Consider the following 21,733-nt stretch of genomic DNA (forward strand, 5'->3'; position numbering starts at 1 on the left):
GCGCTTGAGCGGCCGGTCCCAGGAGCTGTGCTGTCCTGCGGGGAGCAGGGTGCTCTGTTTCCGTGCACAGCGTGCGCTCACGGACCTGTGTTCACTCCTAAATCTCACTGCTCTGTGCTCGAGGCACTTTTGTGATGGATGGCTGAACCTGTGGCACCCGTTTGTCTCCTGCTCCCTCCTGACTGTCCCAGTCCATCCTTAGTCAAAAGTCTTGCTCTTTTGTCGGCCTTGTGCACTCTCCAGCTGTGCACCGGCTGGAGCTCGCTTGTTGAGGCTACTTTTGACACAAACTCGCAGGAGAATTTGTGTGATGGTTCCAAAGAGGCTCCCCTCCACCTCTGTCCTGTTGCAGCTTTGTCCCTTTGTTCCCAGGCTCCTGCCTTTTGCAGCCGGCTCGGGCTCAGCTGGCCAGCCCTTGTTCAGCCAGGCTCTTGAGAAATCTTAGTGGAGAGTTAGACCTGGCAGATGGAGGCTGTTACCTCATTCCACAAAAATGCTTTGTTATTGAGAAAATGGAAACTGTCTGAGGTTTGGGAGCTGAATAGAGTCATTGGTGTCTGTTTTAACCGCAGTTTGGTGGTGGCTGCTGAAAGTTCCCCTCTCCAAGCATTCCCTTTTCCTACACCCATAATCTTCAAGTCATCGGAGAGCTGCAGTGATTTAACTCATTAGCGGAGCAAATCCTGAATATGGTTGCATACTCTGCAGAAACTTTGCTAAAATCTCAGCGTCTTTCAGCAAAAGGAGAATGGCTAGTCAATAAATAACCCTTTGCGAACTGTTGGCCAGAAAAGTGATCCCTATGGATACTAAGCAAATTCAATTTTTTTTCGTACAATCTCAGCTGTGCCTCTTGTTTACTTGATTTTTAAAAAGCTGTGTTAATACTATGCAGGAACCTCTTGGAGAGAAAAGGCATGCATGGAGGCTTATGTTTTGTGATTCTTTAATACAGATATCTGAAGCCCAGTTCTGAAGAAAAAGATCTTTTCATCAGTAACTTTTAAAAGTAGATTTTGGCACTGGGGATTTGGGAGCATAGGAGAAAATAAAAATAGGGATTGAAGTATTTCCATGCTGGTTTTCATATTGCTGTGAATAATGACTTGAGTTAGTCAGAACAGAAGAAAATTAACCTAAATACAAGACTTGTTTTAGTTAAAAGATATTTGTATCCATTTGTGAAACCATGGCATCTGATACCTCCTGCTGAGAACACTGCCTAAGCATTATTCACAAAGCACCCTAGTAGAGCTGAAAGCAGCAGTGTTAGTTTTTTTGGAAATAAAATGAACACTTTATTTATGTATTTTTAAACTAATGAATCTTAGCGGGCCAATGAATGTATTCCAGCTACTACAGAATGTTTTTACATGACTAAATATTTTGGTGCATAAAAAAACGTAGAATACTGGAACCACAAGATATTAAATATTTAATTATTACCCCAGAATGTAAATATGACCTTGATATTTTGAATTTGTTTACCCAAATTTCAACTGTTCACTTTGAAATTAGCCAATTAATAGTTTGGATCTTGTTATCTAGGAAGAAGAGTGACTACTCAGCATCTTGTCCAACTTTCTTTAAATATCAGGGTGGGTTTCAGTAACAGGAATTTGCTTAACTGGAGAAATAATCCCAGCTGTTTCAGGCAGAACCCAGGATCAGTATTTTAGCCGTAATGAACTGTTTCCGTTCTAGATCCCTGCTTTCTGTGGGTTTACAGTGTAACCATAAAAATCCTTTCCAGGCTGAGCTCTGCCTCCTGAGGTCCTTGGGAGGTTTTTAACGTAAAATGCAAATGGTAAAGACCATTAGCAGTTGATTTTTGGACTGTGTCGTACCAGTTTAGAGCCCATTCTGGACACATGTTGTTCTTGTAACTGTAAAGCAGCCTTGTTTCTTGAATGATCCAAGCCCACAGGATTTCCCTCATGTGAGTGGATCAGAGGTTAGGTAATTTCTGTTGTAGTTCAGATCTGCGTGGCTGCATTTCCCACTAAAACAGCGTGTATACTCACCCAGTACTGCTGGTGAAAAATGTCTGGGCTTTAAGGCTCTTCTAAAGAAACAAAAGAAATTGAATAATGATATAAAAAGTCTATCTGAAAGGCCTAACTTCAGCATGGTTGAAGACAAAAATTCCTCTGTGAGGGCCGCGTCTGATGGCAGCAAAAAAAGCGGATCCTGAACATCTCTGAGTGCAAGGACTACTTTTGTCAGCATCACGATCCCATGTACGAGCCTAAACTGCAGATTTTTGCCAGGCCTTGACCTCGCCTTGGAATTCCACTACCCTCATTTAAGGAAAACATGGCTTTTTCTCGTCTCACAAACAGACAGTTTGAACTGGCGCGTAACTCCAGGTGCTGCCCTGCTCCAGTGCCTTCTTCCAGCTCGGCATGCTTACTTCTAAAGCCCAAAGTTTAAATAGTGGGAGTGACTAGCAAAGGCACAGTGTTACTTGGTCAAAAGATCTGGAGTCTGGATTAACTGTACTTTAACTGCACAGCCCTGTGTCTGTCTGTCATAGGGTGGTTTGGGTTGGAAGGGACCATAAAGATAGCATCCTTCTCTTCCTTCCTTTTCCCCCTGCTTCTCACAGAGTTCAGTTCAAGGAATCTATTTGGACGTAGGTCTGTAACGTGCATTAGCGGGTGTGTTGGTTTCCAGGCTGACAGGGGTATGTGCTGCATCTCAGAAGGAGAAGAAAGATGGACAGGGACTTGGATCTTGGTTCCATTTTTAGTTCCACCAGGCTTGCCTTGTGCCAAAGCCCTCCGAGGTGCAAATCCCAGGAGGGAGATAAAATAACTCCCTGCCCTGCAGGTGTTGTAAGGGTAAATAATGTTTTTGCTGGTGACAGCTGTTAGGGAACTGAAGAAGCAACAACCCTATGAGAGGTACGGGGTGTCAGATCTGTGGAAACTGAGTGCTCTTGCATTTATGGTCTTGCACTGGATCATCGTCTCTATTTGTGTTATCTGCAGTGGGGAGTTGGGGAGCTAAACTGCTTTCCAAGTAAAGAAACTAATCTTTAGTTTGTGTCCTTAAATGTGGATTAGTTATCCTCATCTGCCTCTCTTCTCAGCACATGGAAATTTTTAAATAGAAAAGTCAGCATTTAAATTTTAAGGCATTTCAGTTGCTACCTTTAACTCAGTGAACACTTCGTATCCAGAAAACTGCTGCGATGTCTAACTCAGAGGGTTCTGGAATATGTAGAGTAATAGTGGTACTTACTAAACAGTCATTAATAGCAAAAATTACAGAGGGTGTTGCATGTAACTGAGCCAAGAGAAGCTTTATTTCTAGTATTCCTCAACCCTGCGCAAACATGTAACTCACAGGAAGATTAAATGTGGCCCATTGTGCTTTTATCGAAGTCTTGGATGCGTCGCTTTTGGAGAGCCTGAAGAGCTGTGTGTGGAGAATCACACATGCACTTCAGACCACATGCGCAGACTGTATCATGCTTCATGTTCTGTGAAATAATGACTCAAAGCACTTATTTCATTATTCCTTTGTTCAGATCCTTGATAGCTTTGAGTTTTAATTTTAGAAGAAGATGCAGAGCAGGACTTTGAGTAAGAGTGGAAGAGGGTAATCCAGAGATTCTGAATAACTGGGCCCCAGGTAGATCATGCCGTTTGAATAACGCTGACCCTCTCCAGTGGAAATCAAGGCGTTCAGCTGCTTGCCCTGCTTTCCTCATTAGCACCTGACGTGGTAAGTCAGGCTAATAATGATGTTCATTAGCTTTTCACTTTCTGTTAGTTTTGCTTGTTCTCTTTTTTTTTTTTTTTTCCTGTCGTGGTGATGTTGAAAAAGGGTTTGGCAGTGAAATATATCTACACAAAATTGGAATCGGAACTCTTATGTCCCTTATGAAAATTTGGAGTAACTTGAATTGTAAGTGTCCGATTTCCAATCACAAGTCATGACATTTAAACCTCTAAGAAATGCAATCCCTGTGCTGATGTCACCCTCTGGTTTATGATGTGACTGCTTTTGTTTCTGGGCAAGCACTTGAGTGTTTTGCTAGTGAAGTGATGATTTACTGGCGAGAGTCTCCTGCTGGTCGCACCTGCTCTAACTGTCCGGGGTGTGAGTCACTGGGAGAGCCACCCTCGCGCCGCTTCTCACGGTGCTGCTGCGCTGACTGTCGGGCTTTACCCTGGTCCCTCACGTTCAGCAATGCAAGGTAACAGAACTGGTCTGGGTTGTTGTTGCCAGGGGTTTGCCAACTTGGGACAAATAGCTCCTAAATAGAGCATTTTTGTTCTGGTCGGTTAGGAGAACAGAGGGGGCGTTATTAGGGTGTTGGTGGTGTCTTGTTGCAGTGAAGCCCAGGATCCTTGAACTGCCCGGGCACGCAAACAGCTTTGGAAGATCTTTCCATCTACTCAGAGAGCAGGTTATGTTGCTTCCTTTAGTGACTGAGTGTGGAGCATCTTCTCTGCAGCAAAGAAATGGGGTGTTGCTTCATATATGCTGCTTTGGGGGCTGAAACATCAACTCCTCTTGGTCTCTACCTGAAAGTCGTTATGAGAGGAGCCTCTGTTAGTTAAAATTCTGACCTTTGGGTTCCTTTTTAGTCTGTGACAAATCTGTTTCATGTAGGTTTCCTTGTAAATCTCATATTTGAATGAGAGAATGAGGCTCTGTAAATGAGCCACAGACCTGGATCAGGGGCTCTCTGATGTTCTTCTCTGTTCACATGGGGCTTTTTCTGTAAATGGGCAGCAGTTTTCCTCTCTCTGTGAATTTTTAGGCACAGCCCGCACATGTGCTTTACCGAGCCACCTGCTAGCAGCAGCGCTCCGTGTCACACAGGCTGAAGCGCTGCCAGCGAGGTGAGCAGCAGCACCGCTTCAGAGACGCACACATCCAGCGAGCAGGGCCGTAGGTGTTGGGAACTCAGCGTGTAGCTGTGTGATATAACGGCATAAGCTTTGCGAGCATTTGTGCCCCTTAAAATAGCAGTTTCCGCTTAGTATTTTGGATATGGCACCAGTTTTCCCTTTCGTGGGTACCACCAAAGACTCTTTATCTCAAAGTGTGGCAGCACAGCATGGCAGGAGTTGGAAAGCATGTTACATCTTGCACATTTCTTTTTAGTGCTTGCAAGGAGTCATATCTTAGAGATTTTACATAAAATATGTGGCAATTACAACCGATGGCTTCTATTATTTAAGATGTGCAATACTTAAGAGTAATTTTTGAAGGTGCCAGTGAGAAATGCTTTAACAAGGAGACTGATTTGAAGATAACCAGCTCTGTATAGTAAAAGTAAATAACACCTGATGACCGGATCACCTAGCAGAGAAAGCTCCAGCCACAGAAGAAGAAAACTTGGTCCACTTCTACCTTGGCAAGGTAGTGGCTCTTTATCGAACATATATAATTATATATATGTTCCTTTTCCAGGTTAGGTAGTAAAAGAAGAGGTTATCTTCCACTCTGAGCGATCGCCCGTCTGTCCCCGTTCTGTATGTTCTCGCACCCTCAAGGGCTCAGCCACGCTGTCCTTGCAGAGCGCTACCCCTCTTCAGGAGGGCTGCAGCTGGCACATGTAGCATCTCCCCGGCAACAAATGATCTTAGTTTTGTTTCGGACCACAGGCAAGCAGTTCTCGGATGGTAACCTGAGACAATTTGTCTTTGCCAGGATTCTGTCCTTCCCCAGATTTAGAAGCTGCTCACATGCTGTGGGCTACAGATCTGTAATTGCCTTTGCTTGCAAGGGACACGAGCAGCTGTAAAAAGTACTTTAGACGGGGACTATCCTTCTCGTGCAAATAAATAGCCAGTGCAGGTGGAGGGGCCCACAGTTAGAGATCGGGATGGTGGGAGAGGGGCCGCTGGGCAAGAGCTTGTGTGGCACACGAGCGTCACTGCAGTGTCCCCTGCACCTTCCTGGCCTCCTCTTCCTCCTCTTCGCTCTGCTGATTTTGCAGGTGGGTGGAGAGCCCCGAAAGGCACAAAACTGCCAGGGTTACAGTGCAGGTTACCTTTCTCCGTCAGGATATCTGCTTATATGTAAGAAACCAACTACAAATGCTCATGTTTGGGAGACAAAGAATCAAATCAGAAAAGGGAATATTTTGACCAAATTCAGTGGGGAAAAAAAATCACTTTGCCCTTTAAGTAATAGGCGTGCATTAAATAAAACGTGTCTGGTTTATATGTCTTCTCCTGCTACTGTAAGTCAAAGTTGCTTTGTTTATTACAAAAACCTTAAGTTGAGCAGAGCCTTAATCAGCAAAAGAGCTGCCAGGCTTTCTGGAGAAGACAGTTTAATAAAGATTTGGGCTCAGACCACGCGGGTTTGCTTTTCAGCATGTAAGCACAAAACATGCACGCTGCGACTGCATCTGTCCCCTGCAGCCTGTCCACAAGCTCACGTGCATGCTTGTTCAGAAGCAGGCTTGAAGCAGCCCCTTCATTGCCTTTATGTGCAAAATAGCGAGGTAATATCTTACAAATACCTCTTATTCAAGGACTACAAAAAGCTTTGTAGACGCTGACTTAAAATACGTGTCACGTCTGAAATAAGACTGGCTTCACCTCCAATTTAAAAAACAGCTGCCTTTAAGGGAAAGAAAAGCGAAAGCTACAGCATAGGGCTAGGATTGTAAGAAAACTTTACAGAATGGAAATAGAGCGGAATTCCATCATTTTGCAGTGCTATCTGTACTGAGATGCACAGACCCCGAGGACTAGCAACTGCAGCAGTCAGATTATTTTTTCCTGCATATAGGCTGTGATGTCTGTTTGAATTGCAAGATTCTTCTGTGCTGAGCAGATCTAAGATGAAGGTAAATTGGCCTCAGTGTGCAGTTAGTCATTTCCTGTCGTGCTTTCGTGTTTAAATTCTAGTGTGCTGGATATGGCTGTTATTTCATGGGGCAAAGAGATTTTGAAACACTATCGCTGGAGTCCCGGGTTTGCAGTTGGATAAGCAGTTAGGCATTTATATGGCTATGGGCCAGCTTTGCTGGGTTACACGGGCATAAATCAATTCAGTACAAAATTAAACTTTCACTGCTAGATTATAATCCCCACAACATGCTTATTCTTCAGAATTCCCTTTTTCTTTCTGTAGTAGCCAGGGCATTATAAAGATCTCGCTGGGTTTCTGCATTTGGAAGGTTTAGGTCATCCCGGGCTCGTGCAACAAGAGTTCTGTCTTTTGAGTTGGGGCATGGCTGCATTTTCCCATTTGATCTTTTCGGTCACGTGTTTGTTTCTGGAGAATACTGAATATGCATGTATATTCACATCTATATATAACAGAATACTTTATGCAGGGACCCTGTACCTTGGGCGAGGTTATAATTGCAGTGATGTGAGGCGTTACAAGGCTGTGGCACACAGAGCATGCTGCGGCAGGCAGGTAACACGAAGCACCTTATTACCAATCTGAAGTTTTGTGTGCATTTATATACACTCTGTTCATGACTTCCCTGACGAAGCCTCATCCCGTTATGATTCCTTCCCGCCACCTTTTCCTGTCCATTGCTTCATAATGACACGGGCAAAGAAGGCTCACAGGTAAATTATACCACTTCTAAGCAACAGTCGTTTCACTGTCCAGATTAGCTTCTGCCTAGACCTGGTGTGAAAGCTGGGGCTTGGAGGCCAGCCACTTCCTATTAATTTGGTTTGTATGGTTGATGGCTATCTTTAGGGTTTGTTTTGTGTTCTTGCATTACTGTTTATTGCCAGTAGGATGATGGTTAATGTATGGTCTGCTCAATAAGTCTGAAAGGCCTATTCAGCCCTGTACAAGCAACAAGTTCCTCATTCTTGCCCAATTTTCTAGCTGAAAGAGGAAAAACTAAGGGAGTTTGTGGATTTGAGATTGGCAGACTCTCATGATGTGATTTGTCAAGCACCCGCTAGCTGATGGCATTTTTGCCAGGGCTGTTGAGGCTGAGACACCACAAGCAGATGGGAATGGGGTGTGTTCCCATGTTTGGGATGTAGCGACAGCTGACGGTGTGGTCCAACACTGGCAGCCTCTTCGCAGCGGCACTGGAAGTGCTGCTGCTGGGCTGGTGCCGTGCCCACGGGCTGTCACAGACAAGGAAAGCCCAAAGATTTGCACTCAACTTCAGTATGCACCCCCATTTTTTATATCACTGTTACCATAATTGAATGGGAGTATATTCTTCTCTCAAATGGGACGGCTGATGTGCTTGAGAGGAGAAGGGAGCAGGAGTCCAGAAAGCGATCGGACACCTGATGCTCCTTTTTAAGAATTGATACGAGCAGCCGTTTCCCTGGACTGTGGCTCCCGTTCCCCTGATCACACCGAAGCTCCTGTGATCAGTCACACTCCCTGAAACTTGGCTCCAGCATCTTTCTTCCTATTATGGTCACCCTGGCCATGTCTGCAGCTGCTGCCCCGCAGCCAGTTAAGAGCTTCGGTAGCAGACCTGCCTGGTGCAAGCTGTTGCTGCCAGCAGGCTCCTGCTCGGCCCGTGTCGCACATGGCTGGGGAAGGTACCTGTGATGTGGAGCTTGGGCCAGGCTGCCTCTCTCCTCCCAAGCCTCTTCAGAGACCAGCCAGAATCTCTCCTGGCACGTTTTTAAGCCAGATGGGTTTCTTAACCATCTGGTAAAAGGGACTTCGTTTGGCTGGGGAGAAGTTTGTGATGTGTTCATATCTTAGTCCTCTGCTCTTAGACTTTCTCCTTCAGTTAAGCGGTCCATTTGAATCATAACGGGTCCAAACTGCCCAAACGGTTTCAATTCCTGACTTCCTGTTGAGTGTGCAGAATTTTCTTACTTTGTATTCATTTTTGAATAAGATTAACTGCTGATCTCTTGAGCAAACGTTCAGTTTTAACGTCAGCAGAATGACACAGGCTGCTTGTTCCGAATGTGTCCCAACAGCTCTGCTGCTGTTAGCAAGCTTCTGCGTTGTTCAGAACCTGGAATAGTTAATTAACTCTTACAGGTGTTTAGTAATGAATTTTTAACTCTGAAATCGTTCCCGGGTTTTTCACTTTATGGTTGCATAGTAGGGACTCTTAAGCTTCTTCCTCTGACCCTGGTAGAATTAACTTTCCCAAAAGAAAATAAGTCTAGAGCAAGGGCTGAATTGTCTGTTGCCTTTCTCCTTGTCAGCTTGCACTCTGCTGTCCCTCTCTTGGGGTTTTGGAAGGTGGGCAGGCTCAGTGAAGATGGGCACCCACGGGAAGCCTGGCATTTGTCACTGGTGTTGCTTGAATAGATCTTCTGTTTCTCTTCCTCCAAACCACGTACCTTGATGCTCACTGTGTGGACAGTTCAGCTCACAGCTGGATGCAGGGGACCTGCTCAGATAGGAAGGATGTGGGGAGGAAAGGGACAGGAGTAGCAGAAAACCAAATGCAAAGCAAGGTCTTGGACACAAGAAATTATAATTTGAATCTCAGATGGGCAAACCCCCCTGGTTTTCCACTGTAGCATGGAAAATTGGATTCCCCTGCAGCTGCAGCCTCATTAAAAAGAGATTTTTTTTCTGTAAAGGGTAGAGAAGGGACAAAAGTCGTCACAGTGTGCACAAATACTGACTTAGAGCTTTGTCCCATTACCTTGTATGGGGTTGCTGCTTTGTGAGAGCCTGACTTATTAGGAGCAGGTTTTCCTTTCACACAGGAGAAGTTTTATGTTTCCTTATCTTAGGAGAAAGAATAAGGAATTTAGTACTAGAGGAAGGAGGTCCCTGAACTCATTGGTGTTTTGAAACCGGCACAGTTTCTGTTCCTTAGGACCCTGAACTTCCCGACAGCCCCACGCCCCCAGTCCACAGGCACAACAACTCACAGCCTGGCGGCGTCGGGATTTCTTGCAGACCCAGCCATGTCTACTGGAGACTCTGTAAGCATGTCAAGGCCAAAGCTATTTGCATGTGCAGATACCTGACTCACTCTCAAAGGTTTGTTGGCCTTCCTGAGAAACCTGACTAATCATTTATCGTAATTTAAAAATATAATTTAAACTTCAAAAAAAAAATCATTGCTGCTTTCCAGATCTTTTGAGTATATCTGCTCTGGCAGAATTCAGCAGGTATTTAGATGAGGCATCAGCGGTCATTTTCGTCCCAGAACCAGCGTTGCTGGTGTTACAAGAAAGCATGAAAGTGAGCCCAGACTCCTGGAGACAGTGCCGCTGGGAGATGCACCCTGTCACCTCCTCCTCCTCTGCAGAATAATGCTGATATAAAAAATAAATATTGCCATTCATATTCTGACATGTCACTAATATATAAAGTGATGAAGATGCTTCCTGTCTCTCATCCTGAGTGTCATCCTGTCGTCTGAGGCAGGGGGCACGTCTTATTGGACTTACCAGAGTTGGGCTTGGTCTCTGTTAGGTCTTCCAGTGCTCTTGTTGCACCTGTAACTCACTCTCCACCCTCTCCTCTCTGCAGGAAGCTGCTTTTGGGTAGGTCCGGGCTCCGCGTGCCTGCCCTGCGCAGCAGCCTCCCGCGCCCTCTTGCCCCGTGCAGGCAGCGCTGCGTGCGAAGGCACCGCTCGGCTCCGGCCGTGGCGCGGGTCTAGCGCGGGGGCGGTGGCCGTGCCCCGCGCCGCAGTCACTTGCCGTTGCTCACCTCGGACCAGGGGCGACGCGTCGGCCACGGCTGCGCAAACAGCGCGTGCTTCCTGCAGGGCGCCTGCGGGCACGCTGCGGGCTGACCTCAGGTGAGATTTTCCCAGTTTAAGGGTAAGATCAGACGTTTGTGGGACATTTGCGGTTTTAGCACTTATCTTGGTCTATATGCAGAGCTGCCAGGAGGAGTCCACGTGATGTGGCTTTGCTCTTTGCATGGAGGGCACCTCAGCGATCTCTTCTGGACATTAGCAAACCTCAATTTGTCACGCTAAGGCTGCGTTAAAGTCGTGCAACAATCTAGGTGTACCTTGTGATTTGTAACACGCTTTAACAGCACAAGTTAGTAGTTTCTGCTGCTTCTGCCTCACAAAGCTGGCATTTTCAGGAAACTGCCTCCATGGCCGAGCAAGGGTGATTCTGACAGCGCTTATCACTTGAAATGCAGGGTGTTTCCATAGAACTGTGCCAGCCGTTTTGCTAATTCTGTTGCAGAGCCCAGAGCAGCCCATGACTGCTCTGGGCAGGTTGGTCTGCCCGTGCCTGGGGAAACGACTGCAGTGCAGCTTGCTCAGCACAGCTCGGTACACGCACGTGCGTAAGCGCAGCGACCCAGTGGTGCAGGTGTGGGGGCTGTGTGGCCTTACACCCAGCTGATTCATTTGCCTCCTGCCGCCTCCTCCGAGGCTGACTGTAAGAACCAAATTTCCCCTACGTGTTGAGAAATGAACTTGTCCCGCTGTGCTGGAGATGGGGGAGCTGCCAGGTGAGGTCCGGTGGCTGCGCTGATGGTCCCTGCAAGGACTCTGTTCCTCGCTGCGCCAGAGCCCCCCCGGAGCAGCCCTTCACGCTTGAGATTTCCAAGCTGTCCATGGGGAGGCTTAGGCTGGAAGGCGAGATCTGAAGGCAGGAAGTGACTCAGTGGTGCTGAGAGCAGGCGGGTGAAGGCTTGATGCAACACCGCTCCCGAGGGTGCTCTGTGCAAGCTGGGTCCAGCCGGGTTACCCTGACGAAACATTCAGCACCTTTCTGGCAAGCTGCCTCCAGCCTCACCCCAAAGCAGGATCTCCTTTAACAGCAAATGGGGGTGTTGTTCGAGCTGTGCCAGGTCTGCAGCCGCGCTCGTGGGTTTGGGGGCAGAGCAAGAGGGTACAGACAGAGGCAGCAGCGCGAGGAGGTGCAGAGTGACCCACGCCGTGCCCCAGGCAGCTGGTCCCGGGGAGCCTGGGCTGGCCGTGCCAGCCCCCGGCTGGGGCACACAGTGACCCTGAGCAGCTCCGCAGAAGTGGTGTCAGGAAATGTGGGCTGAAAACGTTCCCAGCCTCACGGAGGGGCTGGAGCAGCTCCTCGGAGCAAGCAGCTGGTTTCCCTTTTAGGGTCAGTGGCTGGCAGAAACGATTTCACGCAGATTCCAGGACCCATAATGGTTCTGGAAAGCCAACAGGAACAAAAAGTGTTGTTCTCCTCTCCTGACCTTGGAGCATGTTGAGGACTGTCTTCCAAAGCCTTGTCCCTGCACGGTTTCATCCTTACATGGGGAACACTCGCCTGTCCCAGCGAGGTTGTGCTTTCTCTTCTGGATATCCGTTTAGGTGTAAACTACAACTGCACAATCTGTGCTCGGAGCAGCCCAGGGAAGATGAGAAATAGGCAGGAACCTGACAGTCAAAGGGAGGTCTATTCCTGTGTCCTGGAAAGATTAAGTGTTTCCCTAGGTATAGCCTTACGGGTTGCTCGAGGACCACTTCGTGGAGCAGCTGGTTGTGGCTTGACACCTAACAACAAACTGGTGTGAAGTTACACAGGGTTATAGGTTCACCACGTACACAAGACCTCTCGCTGAAGGAGTTGATTGTAGCCTCAAAAGGCTGGTTAAACTCTTAAGTGATTGCGTGTAGCAGAAAGCCTGGCCCTGGACAGTCTGTACTGGCTCCTTTGCATAATAGGTCCCCAGTTTATAGGCACTAAAATTAATGTAATAATCTCCTGGGGCTGTTGCTAAGCCATCTGCTGTGTTGCTGCGGACAATGACACAGGGGTGGTGTTAGGTGCATGTTACTCTCTAATTAGAAAGTGGACTCTGCTGTGTGTCCTTGACAAATTGCTGACCTTTCTCATACGTGAAGCTATTCTGAGCTCTGTTCCAGACTGATCAGATTTGAATCCCAGAGCACTTTAAATGTTGTTTGTGAGAGGAGTTCCTGTTCCCAAAGCTGTTTGTTCCTGGACATGGAGAGGAACGGAACTTCCTTTCCTCCATGAGCACAACCCTACCTGTCAAAGCAAAAAGGTAGGCAGCTGGCAGGTGTAGACGTGTTTATTTTTGCCCTCAGACAGCCAGAGAGACAGCTGAGAATAGCCCACATCCAGCTCCACTGTCCCTGCGTACGAGGGACCTGCTGCAGTAGACCTTGTCCCACAGAGACCGCAGCCACCTGGTAGTGGGCAAGCAAGCACTCTGTAACCAGAATCCCATCATTTCAGGGCAACACCTTGGCTGGTATGTGAAGGTTTTAGTTACATCAGCTTAGCACACAGCTAGTGTTTACAGGGTGGTGCAGACTGCAGAGTATGAGCACATGCTAATTAGCATGCATAGTGAGTGCCTGTGTTGTGCCTTCTAAATCTGAGCCTCAATTAAAGTCTTTTTTTTAATGCATTTTAAATTGAGACAATTTCCAGGCTCCTCATTACAATTACAGTAAGAATTTGGGGGATTTGTACTATTTCTTTTACTCTGTTTCTTTTGTCCCACCTTCCTCTTCTCCGTGAACTTGGTCTCCAGCAGTGCCATGGCCTCAGGGGCGAAGATGCAGAGTTTGCTTTGGCGTTGCACAGGGCTTTGACACCCCTGCCCAGCACTGCATGCAAGACCAGAACAAAGACAGCAAACAGCTTATCTAATACAAATAACACTGAGCAAACTTCCTGGGCCTGTTCTTTTTTCTGTGGAAAAGGCAGTGCGGAGTCTGATCCGTATGCTCTCGTTGCAGTCTCAGCCACGTGACGCTCTGGGGACTTGCTCTGCTGGCAGCCTGTGCATCTGCCAGCCTGCCGGGGCTCCGCAGCCTGGAGAGCGGTTTGCACGGCTTGCAACGGACATAGGCAGACTCTGGGGAGGAACTACTCAAAGCAGAGGCAAGCACGGCATCCTGCTTTAAGGTCTTCCTCGGTGTATAATTTTCAGAGGGTTTATATGGTTTTTGCTTCCTCTTCTGTGGCTGCTGTGTTGTGCACCCTGCAGTGGAAGCAGCACTGCGGGGCACCCACCGGCGCTGCCTGCAGCACTGCCGAGGGCTTCGGCCAGCACGAGGCCAGCTGGGGGTCCTGGTGGGCTCGGAGTGCCAGCTGCCCTTGGTAGTGGAGGAGAGGAGGACTGGCAGGGGCCTGAGTGACAAACAGCATTTGGGACCGAAATGTTCCTGTCCTGTCAGTTGGTTTTTTTGTCCCTGTTTCTATCATGCGATAGCTCAGCTGCCCCAGGGGAGCAGGGCTTGCTCCGGCCGTGCCACGGCCCCAAGCACTTGCTGCGGAGCGGGTGCTCGCACCCGTAGCTCCCTCGTGGTTTGGTGACTGGCACCACGTCCTGAGGGTACGTGTGGGGCTGGGGCAGCGCCTGCCTCGTCGGGGTGGTTCAGGGGTGTGAGAGCCCCAGCAGTCCTTGGTGGGTTTATGCTGCCCACCTCCCGCCCCTGTGACATGGGGAAATGCCCCCTGTTTTGAGTTTGGGGACCGGGGCTCGTGGAGGGGACAGCGTCTGGGTCAGGCGCAGCAGTGCTGAGTCCATGTCACCGGTAAAACCCAAGGCTTCTCCCATCAAGTTGCTTTTCTTTCCTTTGCATTTTCTGACGTCCTGTATTACAGAACCACGGAGACAAAGCACAGCCCGTTGAGCAAACATGGCAGCTCCCGGCCCCAGCGTGCTGCAGCTCCCAGGGCAGGAGCGCTCATTAGAGGCCCTTTTATTACAGACACACCTTGGAAAGTTCCCTTCAACAGGACTGGGAGGAGGAGGACTGTTAATTTGATTTCGCTCTTTGCCAGAGAGAAAGGTCCCAGGTGGCTTCAGGGAGTGAAGGCAAGTGGGGCAGCAGAGGAGGAGGTGGTGGGTGAAAGGTGGCCAGGAGCCGTGTGGGGTGCTGGGGGAGTGCGGGAGCTCCTGCCCAGCCAGGCGAGCGCCCCATGGGGTGCCCCAGAGAGAGGGGCCAGCCCAGGCTGGGGCAGAGCTGGGGCAGCAGGTCCGTTTCAGTGCCCTGGCACCTGGCCGGCTCCCCCATGCAAACCACCCCAAGCGCCTGCCCCATCTCCGCTAACAGACTGGAAACTGCCCGGCCCAGGCTGCCTTGTTCCCCAGGCAGTGAGTCTGGGGCTGCCGGCTGGGGCTCCGGAGGACAGGCTCGGCGGAGCAGCGGCCCCGAGCCCGCGCTGCTCGCAGGGCACGCCGTGGAGCTGCTCCCACGGCCGCAGCCACGCGCGCCAGCCTGCCGTGCTGGAGGGCACAGAGCGGTCAGCGGAGCAGCTGGGTAACGAGGGTGTCTGAAGAGGGACTTTGTTCCCCCTCTCTTGGTCACGTAGCCATGTGGGAACACTGGATTTATTCACTGGCAGCCCTGTCGGCACATACCAGGCTTGACAACAGCTGGGAGTTGTGTGGCTTGACCAAGAATAGCCCTGGGAAGCTCGCTGCCGTGAGTCAGAGCTGTCTGGATCAGCTCCTGCCCCGGAGGATGCCTCCCAGCATAAGGGAGGCAGCCGGGGAGCCTGCGAGGAGGGAGACACAGAGGGTGGCGGTGAGTTCCCTGCCCCATTAAATGCTAAACTGCAGATTGAGCCGTAATAGCTGTTTCTGAAGTGAGGGGGTTCATGGAGGAAACTGCAGCATGTGGCGCTCTGCAGCTGACTGCTCAGATGTAATTCCATGGGCTTGTCTACACTTGATAGCAACCTGTATTAAAGAAGGGTGTGATTTTGCAAGTGGAAAACTCCATATTTAGGAATAACCAGGTTAAACCAAACAGAAGGGAGAGACTCTTGTTCTGGAATTAGTGCTCCAAAGAAAGCAAAATAGTTCCACAAACCTCTTGTCTGAGAGGGAGAAAGGGGCAATGAGAGACATCTGATCTCCTGTGTGCGAAACCCCAGCACCTCTATTGCTTGTAAAAACAGCTACCCTCCCCAACGCTTTCTCTCCGAAGAGCGTTTATAGTTGGAGCAATATGTGCAAAACGGTCTGCTGGGATGTGGCTTCATAGCTGGGCATGGCGAGGGGTGCCTGATTTCTGCTTCCCCGTGGAGCAGCTGCTTTAAAGCTCTGGAGAGGTTCCAGAATTTGAGACACTGACAGTCCCATCAGGCAGAGCATCAGCTCACAGGCCATCAGGAGGAATCTTGCTCTTGGTCCAGGGCCATGCTTGTGGCTGAGCGCGGGTCTCTGAAGGGCTGCTTGGTAGGCAGCTCTCCCTCAAGGGTGGCTGGCTCTCTGATGTGAGAGAAGTGGATGTGCACCCGCACAGTGTGTGCGTGGTCCTGTTTTGGGTGCCAGATCAAAACTGTTAACGCAGAACAAAATTCTCTCTCTGGGTTGTCATTTATACTCTGCTTCCCAGCAAGAAGCTCAGCTGCATGCTTACGTGTCTGGGTTTCTCCAAGTGGTGGCTAAGGGCCTAAACTGTCGATCTTGAGTATAAACCTGGAGCAAGATTCATCGCGGGCCCTGAATGTGCGCAGGCTTTTTTGGAAGTGCGTACAGCCACAGAGCAGGTGCAGCAGCTCAGGTCTGGGTCCTGTCCTGACAGCGGCTGTTTGTTGGCTCAGTGCGGGGATTCGCGGTCCTTGCCCTCCGGAGATGGCAGGGCTGCGCGGGGGCACCTCGGGCAGCGTAAGCTGATACTGACCCTGCACCTCCGCTGATCTCCTAGCAGGTGAAGGAGGCCCTCAGCCTGGCACCATGACAGAGTGCTTTGACTGCGACAACTGCAAGGAGTCCTTGTATGGGCGCAAGTACATCCAGATGGACAACGGCCCGTACTGCATCCCCTGCTACGATGCCCACTTTGCCAACACCTGTGATGAGTGCAAAGAGCTGATCGGCCACGACTGCAGAGTGAGTATGGAGCCCCGCGGCTGGGCAGGGTGGTCCCCTGCGGCAAGCGGTCCCCTCCTCATCTCGGCTGTCCTCCCCAGGAGCTGTATTACGAGGATCGCCATTACCACGAGCACTGCTTTCGTTGCTTCCGCTGTGACCGTTCTCTGGCCGACGAGCCGTTCACCTGCCAAGGCGAGGAGCTGCTGTGCAATGACTGCTACTGCAGCGAGTTCTCCTCCAAATGCATTGCCTGCGAGAAGACAGTCATGCCAGGTAGGAGCGGGCAGACGAGCGCTGCAGTTTGTTCCTGGTCCCCCCCAGCAGCGTCAGGCGGGGCTGCAGGGTCCTGCACTAGGGCAGCAAGGGAGAGCGCTGAATTTCTGCTCTCCCACCCCACTGTCACTGCATAGAGTGGGCCGGGCACTTTGGCACTTTGCTTGTCTGGCAACTCAGCAGGATCCCAAGCTGCGATCACCATAGCAGCTGTCTGTCTGTTCCCCTTTTTCATGGGGAAGCGAGCTGGGGAGGAGACAGCAAAGGGTTTCCTGGGCATTTTCTGGTGTGTGCTGATGAGAAGGAATGACTGAAGGCGTGTGAGTGTTTCTAGAGATGGCCTGAGGCAAGGGAGTGTCTTTGTTTGGCCATTCTGGCACCGTCTTCAGATGTAGGTTACAGCAGGCTCTGACGCAGCCTGTGTGCTGGTGCTGGGGGCATGTTCCCGCAGCCCTCCCCTTGCGGCTGCGGGGTGGCCTCGGGCCTCCTCTCTCCAGCTGCCTGCAGTCCCGCGCTGCCATGGGGCGGGCAGGCACGGAGCCGGCTGTGCAGGACCACAGTCTATCCTGCACAGCCTCCCGTGTCCCCTACGTGTGCGTGTGCTGCTCCCTCCTGTCACACCGTGAACGGCTCTCTCTGCAGGATCCCGTAAGCTGGAGTACAATGGACAAACCTGGCATGAGCATTGCTTCATCTGCAGCAGCTGCCAGCAGCCCATCGGGTCACGATCCTTCATCCCAGACAAGAATGATTATTACTGTGTCCCCTGTTATGAGAGCAAGTTCGCTCCTCGCTGCACTCGTTGCAAAAAGGTACGTCTGGCCTGCCCGCCCAAAGCCCCCAAGTCCTCTGATCCAGGGGCAAGTTCCGCGCTCCTGTCTGAGCCCCACCAGAGAAGGGTTCAGCTTCCAGGACCCCCGCTAGCCGCTGGTTTTGCGCTGCGGCCCGTTTCCCCTGCCCGTGTGTCACCGGTGTGTGCTCTCTTCCCGCAGACCCTGACCAAGGGAGGAGTGACTTACCGCGATGAGCCGTGGCACAAGGAGTGTTTCGTCTGCACAGGCTGCAAGACCCCCCTGGCTGGCCAGCAGTTCACCTCCCAGGATGACAACCCGTACTGCATCAAGTGCTTTGGGAACCTCTATGCCAAGAAGTGCAGCGCCTGCACAAAGCCCATCACAGGTGAGCAGAGTGGCTCTGGTTACGTGGTGCTTCCTCAGGGCAGGGCGTGCCCTACCTGTCCTGTTTCCAGACATGCGGTGATTTCTCTGGGTGAAGCTGCCCTCTCGAGTGCGCGGGGCCTGTGACCCAAGCCCATATGATGCTCTACACATCTCCACCATGCAGCCTTGCTCAAGTGTCTCCAGGCACTTCAGGCCTCCCGGGGACAAATGACGGGAGTGCAAGGTGCCCTCAGGCACATTCCCCACAGTAACTGCGGCAGCTGCTGTCTGAGGAACCGCATAAAAGAAGATACCTTTGTTGCAGTGGTCCTGGGGCCGCTTGTGTCCCTTCGTGTGCATCTTTCAAAGTGGTGAACTGTGCCCCCTTGGGAGGAATTCCCTCTGCCCAGGGGTAAAGGCTCCCAAAATGACCCCTCACAGCGTGATCTTCTGTCTCTAGCTTGCCTTGTTTGAGGCTGGTTGCCATGTCCTGTGGAAAGATTGCTCACAGACAGGGAAAGCCAGAGACTTCCAGCCACAGCTGGAGCAGCAACTGCTGCAGGGGAGCCTGGACTGGTCGTACCTGCCTAAATCAGGGGAAGCAGGGGGTTCTCTTCTGCAGAGACTCCTGAGAGGGTCTGGCCGTCTCCCTGTCCTCCCCCACTTGACCCTTCCCTTTGCAATTCATGTCTGTTGCTGCTGGGGAGGCAGGCAAAGGCATGAATCAGCTGGTGACTCAGAGGATGACTCTGGCTGAGGACAGGGCAGCTCCCGGGCACCCCGCTTCCCATCTGGTCCTTATCAGTTTGTCACAGTCCCGGGGAGAAGGGGGGGGGGTCACAGCTCGCAAGTCCAACCACTGCCAGAAGAGGAAGGAAGCTGCCCACGGAGGCTCTGCAGGAGCCTGGGCTGGTGGCAGGAGGGCTTTTCCCAGGATGTCGCTAGCACCATCCTTGGAAGTTGCTGCTCCAGGCAGTGCTGCCAGGAGCTCCTGGCAGCCCCCTCATTTGGTGTGATGGGGCAGCTCTGCTCCCTGCTTCTCTCTGGGGAGAAAATGGTGATTCTGGTCCGAGGATCTCAACCCTGCAAAATCTGGTGTGAAACCATTTTGGTCCTCTTCCCTGCCAGGAATGGAGATCTGCATTTCAGATGTATTTGATACTAAGGGGTGTTTGGGTGCCACAGTGCAGCACTGCGTGTGAAGACCTGACTCTGAGATGAACAGGCCAAGACTTGGTCTGTGTGGGAAGCTCATCCCAGTTTCCCCAGGGGTTCTAACGCTGCGCTCTGTCCCTCCCGTAGGCTTTGGCGGTGGTAAATACGTCTCCTTTGAGGACCGTCATTGGCACCATAATTGCTTTAACTGTGCCCGCTGCAACACCTCGCTGGTTGGGAAAGGCTTCATCCCTGACAACAACGAGATCCTGTGCCGCGACTGCAGCGGCGACTTATGAGCCTCTGAGGACACCGTGGGGCAGGGGCTTCCTCTATTATTCAGGGTCTTTGCGCCAGATACCCCAACAACATTTCAAGGGCAGGGCACAAGGCACAGGAGATGGGGGCTGACCCCGAACCGCGGTGTATTCCACCCTGAAGGCTAGAGTACGCTATGCTATGGCTCTGTGCAGAGTCAAAGCTAAATAAAATTGAAACAGGAGCTTCAAGACACCCCCCCCCCCCCTTTATCTACTCTTTCCTTTTGTTTCCTGTCTGACCAGGCACGAGCTGAGCCCAGGGCCCCAGCTGAGCAAAGGGCAGCAGCAGCAGCTTCAGTGTTGGGCTGCTGGATCTGCACACTGGCAGCATGCATTTACCCCCCTTGGCACAGTGCTGACTTTTCTCTTTTCCCCATGTGCTTCCCTTGCTCTGTGTGATATAAGGCAGCAGCTCCTGGTCCATGAGGCTTGGCTGTGCTGGCCTGCGCAGACGGTGGCTTTGCAGCACAGCCTTTCCCATACGTGCAGCCGGCCTGTGGCCCTGCTCGACCTGGGCATGAAGGGTGCTCTGACCTGTTTGGGAGGTTTGGGGACGCCAGGCTGGAGTGTCACCAGGAGAAGAGCATGTGTCCTGCCAGACAGGATCCATCTCTGGATTTCTATAGCCACCTCACCATTTGGGGCCAGACCCTTTGCTCTGCATGTCTCTGTGGAGGTGCTCTCGCTCAGATGTGGATGAGGAGCTCAAATCGCTTGCAGGTACAGGGTGTTCTGCCCCCACCACCTCCCTGCTCTGTTCCCGTCCATCTGTGCTGTGATCTCTGGCAGCTGCCTCTGCGGCGTCTGAGCTGGAGCTGGTGGGTATCAGCCCACTGGTGGTCCCCCCTGAGATGCGCCTGGCTGAGCCCCAGGAAAGGGCTTGCTGAAGGCTGGGAGCACAGAGGGCTTTATTCCTGCTCCATCCTTCTCATGGGGAGCCATGGGACGGGGACTGCCTTACTGAGCCCAGCCACCAGCGGCACAGGTAACACCAAAGACCTTCCGTTAATTCAGGGAGGGGAGCGTTGCCCACAGGCTGTGGCTGTGCTCGGAGGCTGCTGGGCATGCTGGAGGGGAGGGTCTGTGGGAGCGCAGGGCGCAGCATGGAGGTCAGCCGAGGGGACAGTCAGCGTGTCCACAACCTGCTCCTGCCAGGGGCCAAGCGTCCCCCACCCTGCAGCAGCTCCTCCAGCCACTTTCATCCCTTGATGTGTCCCAAACGAGAAGCAAAGCAAAGGTGGCACCTGGGCTGCCCTGAGGAGGGGCTTTGGATCTCCCAAGTCCCTGCATTGGCCATAACTGGGCAAAATAGGACATCTTGAGCCATCCCAGGCTCACACAAGGACTTGAGCCATCCTTGCCTGATGGCTGAGCTGGCCCTGGGCCCTGCTAAGGTCCCTCTGCAGTGGGATGCTCATGCCTGCCTTGTCTCTACATCCCTTTTTATTCTGTCTTGCTGGGGCACTTATGCTGACCCTGCTTTCCTGCTTAGGCAGCCACATGCTTTTCTGAAAGCATCTTCTTGTGATTTTATTCCTTTTGTACTCTTTTGTTGTGAATATCTGTCATTTTGTAACCAACTGCAGGGCGATGGGGCTAGCCCTGCCCCCCCAGGCTTCACCTAGGAACAGAAAATGTAATGCATGTTGAAGTGTTATTAACTCTGTATTTAGATCCTTGTTGAATCCTCGTTTGAAAGCTTTGATGCAGGCAAATCAGAGTTTGTGTGTTTGCTATTCTGAGGAGCTTGGAGCAGTCTCTAGAAGGAAGTGTCCTAAACCTCAGCCTCCTGTGTATTTCCTACGGCTTTATGTAATAAACCGTTTTAGTGATGCTTGCTCTCATGTTTCTCTCGAACAGCAGGCACAGGGCAGAGCACTGTCTGAATCAGTGTTGCGGCTCTGTGCTCAGCCTTGTCCTCACCCCTAACCCCCTACTGGGGATGGCTAATCCCCCCAGTGCTCACGCCTCCCACTCCCCAAACCGCACGCCTGGTACCAGCCCCATGGGTTATGGCAGCGGAACAGCAGCTCCCTCTTCCTGCTGTGCGGCTGCAGTAGGTCCCTGGTTCCAGGGCTGCCTGTTTGTCCATGCCTGCTGTCTGTCCAGGCAGGCTGTTCTGCGGGACGGGCC

At 51.2% G+C, this 21,733-nt stretch overlaps 1 protein-coding gene across 4 annotated transcripts in view; it reads left to right on the plus strand.

The window, feature by feature from the left end:
• Positions 1-21,434, plus strand: part of FHL3 (four and a half LIM domains 3) — a 30,584-nt gene extending 9,150 nt beyond the window's left edge. The window contains exons 1-6 of one of the 4 annotated variants that reach the window (XM_064471598.1): positions 13,628-13,745; positions 16,526-16,710; positions 16,791-16,965; positions 17,608-17,777; positions 17,958-18,144; positions 19,428-21,434. In XM_064471598.1, coding sequence (XP_064327668.1) covers positions 16,555-16,710; positions 16,791-16,965; positions 17,608-17,777; positions 17,958-18,144; positions 19,428-19,579 — 840 coding nt within the window. In that variant the 5' untranslated portion in view covers positions 13,628-13,745; positions 16,526-16,554 and the 3' untranslated portion in view covers positions 19,580-21,434. Of the gene's footprint in view, positions 1-13,627; positions 13,746-16,525; positions 16,711-16,790; positions 16,966-17,607; positions 17,778-17,957; positions 18,145-19,427 lie in introns of those variants that run through there. The other 3 variants (XM_064471601.1, XM_064471602.1, XM_064471603.1) reach the window with 3 other exon arrangements.
• Positions 21,435-21,733: the final 299 nt, after the last annotated feature.

Source organism: Phalacrocorax carbo, chromosome 22 (assembly GCF_963921805.1).
Source record: "Phalacrocorax carbo chromosome 22, bPhaCar2.1, whole genome shotgun sequence".
NCBI classification, from domain to species: Eukaryota; Metazoa; Chordata; class Aves; order Suliformes; family Phalacrocoracidae; genus Phalacrocorax; species Phalacrocorax carbo.